At 41.5% G+C, this 2,794-nt stretch overlaps 1 protein-coding gene across 1 annotated transcript; it reads right to left on the bottom strand.

Moving 5' to 3' along the window:
* Nucleotides 1–924: 924 nt before the first annotated feature.
* On the bottom strand, nt 925–1,867 carry LOC120255309. The gene is made up of 3 exons (XM_039263151.1): nt 1,544–1,867; nt 1,219–1,434; nt 925–948 (listed from the first exon to the last, which is right to left on the bottom strand). The coding sequence occupies exons 1-3, from the start codon at nt 1,865–1,867 to the stop codon at nt 925–927; spliced, it is 564 nt and encodes a 187-aa protein (XP_039119085.1).
* Between the last annotated feature and the right edge of the window lie 927 nt (nt 1,868–2,794).

The following is a 2,794-nucleotide window of genomic DNA, read 5'->3' as shown; positions in this document are numbered from 1 at the left end:
TGATGCTCTATTAGGGTAGCGTCTAACTGAGGTTTTTATGGGGGCACCGATTGGACAATTAGATGACAAGATATAGATATTATAATTTATGCAAACATTCTCTTCTACATCATATGTTATTTTGCAGATTTTACCTCATGAACAATGAAATCATATGACAATTTACTTTATTTTCTGCAGGTTATCATCATCTAGAATCATCATATTCTGCATGGTAATTCTTTTAGACATTTGCATATATAAATATATATACACACACTAACACAAAACATTGGATATTGTAGTTTTGATATTGTACAGTAAATATATATATTCAAATATGATGTTTTGTGGGAAATGTATAAATTTTGCTATTTCTTTGTTGTGTTCATCAATATTCAAGAACCCTTTGGAATAATAACATATCAAGAATTCGCCATGCAGTTATATCTCTGTTGGACATATATTTGAGTCATTAAGCATTCACCTTAATTATGAATCAAGCAGTGAGAATTTATATATCTATGAATCTATAAGCTAAAAAATATCAGGGCTCTAATCATAAAAACCACAAAAAAAACAATATATATATATATATATAAGATTACTTTGTTTATGTTATGTATGTACATATATACATACATATCTATCAAAGCATTCCATTCAGGTTAGGTATGAATATATATACACATATATCTCAAAGTATTTCATTTAGGTTTATTATGTAGAGGCCTAAATGAAAAATACGTGCGGATACTTGTAGTTCTATGCCCAACTTAATAGTACATATAAGAATCACATAATTTCTAGGTTTAAACTACAAACATGTCCCCTCTCAGCAAAGGCATGCAGATTGTAGGCCACACTTAGATGAATAAAAATAGCAAGTTTGCCTCACTTTGCTTATTTTTCTCATTTGCCAGTAGGTTCTTCGGAGCTATTTGTTCAATGTTCCCACATGGCTAGAACCTGTTAAAAGAGAGAAGAATGAAAGAAGAGAAGAAAGGAGATGGATTAATGCTCATCAATTATCTCAACAAGTGTAATCATGGGGCTTCATATAGAAGCCAAATATACAGGTATACCCATGTATATACATACATATATCTAATATACATACACACATCTAACACCCCCCCCCCTCTCAAACTCAAGGTGGATCATGTGTCTTGAGTTTAGACAACATAAATAGATGTTGATCACGTGTCTGTGCTTTGGTGAAAAATCAACCACACGAACCTCGTGGGAAGATAATGGAGGGACAGCGTATGAGCTCGGACATGACAACGCAGTGAAGTGGGCATCCACACCAATGTGTTTGGTCGACTCATGCTTGACCGGATCGTAGCGTAATCTGAAGGGCTCCGTCGCATCGCGCAGTAAAATAGGAATAGGAGAATGGATCGGTACACCAAAATCCTCAGGAATCGAGCGAATCCAAAAGCACCTCTTGTACTGTGTGGAAGCAAAAGCACGAACCTCAGCCTCAAAGACCTCTGGACTTGGCAGCAGTCTGCTTTGTTTCAGTCTTCCAAAACAACAAGTGAAGACCCAAGAAAGATACATGAGCTGATGACAAAGACCCGATCATCATGGGGCTGGCCCAAGTAGCATCGAGATCAGGCTGTGGGTCAAGAGAGGGCTGGTGTGAATAGAACAAACCACGAGGCATGCTGCTACGAAGATATCGTGAAGATCGAAGAAGATGTCCATAATGAGACGAGGTGAGAGCCGCAACAAACACCGGACGAGAATGTGCACAGCATGAGAAATGTCGGGAGCGTGTAACAACAAGATATACCAAGCTACCAACAAGATGCCGATAGCGTAGTAGGGATCCGATAAGGGAGCCCATCGGAAAGCAGACGGTCGCAAAATGTAACTCCATCGGTGTAGCGGCAGTCTAGAGTATCAGCCCAAGCCGGAGGCGAGCAAGAAGATCAAGAATGTAACGATGCTGAGATAGTTGATAGCCATCAGGATGAGATGTGATCTCGATACCCAGAAAATAATAAAGCGGACCTAGATCAGTCATCAAAAAGGTCTCACATAGTTTCTGTTTCACAAAAGTAATATGAGTAGAATCATCACCAGTAAGAATCATATCATTCACATACAGAAGAAGAATGGTCTGGCCACGAGGTGAAGAATGAATAAAGGCTCGCGGATCATGGATGCTCGAGGGTAAATCCAAGTGACTCAATAATGCGTCTTTGAACCTCTCAAACTGCACGAGGAGCCTGCTTGAGACCATAGAGAGCTCGACAGAAGGTGACAAAGCGAGATCCTGGAGGCACCAAGGCCCAGAGAGGAGTCATAGACCTCCTCCTTCGGTCCCCATGAAGAAAGGCGTTCTTCACATCAGGCGATGAAGAACCCATCGACGAATAGCGGCGACAGCAACTAATGTACGAACAGTGTGCATGTGCGCCAAGGGGGCAAAAGTCTCCTCATAGTCACGACCATACTCCTGCTGAAAGACGCGAGCAACAAGACGCGCTTTATAGCGCTCGAGAGATCCATCAGAATGGGTCTTCACCCGATAAATCCAGCGACAAGTAATCGGAATGGCATGGGCAGGGAAAGGGACAATATCCCATGTGTGAGTCCGAGTCAAGGCATCAAGCTCCTCAGCTATGGCAGTCCGCCACTGGGGGATCGAACCGGCTTCCAGCAGGTACCTCGCTCAATGACATCTGAGAGACTAGTGCTAGAAGAAACATAACGAACAGGTGGATGTAAAGTGGAGCGATCTCGTAAAGAGTAAGGAGGAGAGGATACCTCAGGAGCTGGATCAATAGTAGGAGAGGCGTCA

Source organism: Dioscorea cayenensis, unplaced genomic scaffold (genome assembly GCF_009730915.1).
Source record: "Dioscorea cayenensis subsp. rotundata cultivar TDr96_F1 unplaced genomic scaffold, TDr96_F1_v2_PseudoChromosome.rev07_lg8_w22 25.fasta BLBR01000939.1, whole genome shotgun sequence".
Lineage (NCBI taxonomy): Eukaryota > Viridiplantae > Streptophyta > Magnoliopsida > Dioscoreales > Dioscoreaceae > Dioscorea > Dioscorea cayenensis.
The sequence above is the reverse complement of the archived record's forward strand: the minus strand, read 5'-3'. Positions and strand labels throughout refer to the sequence as shown.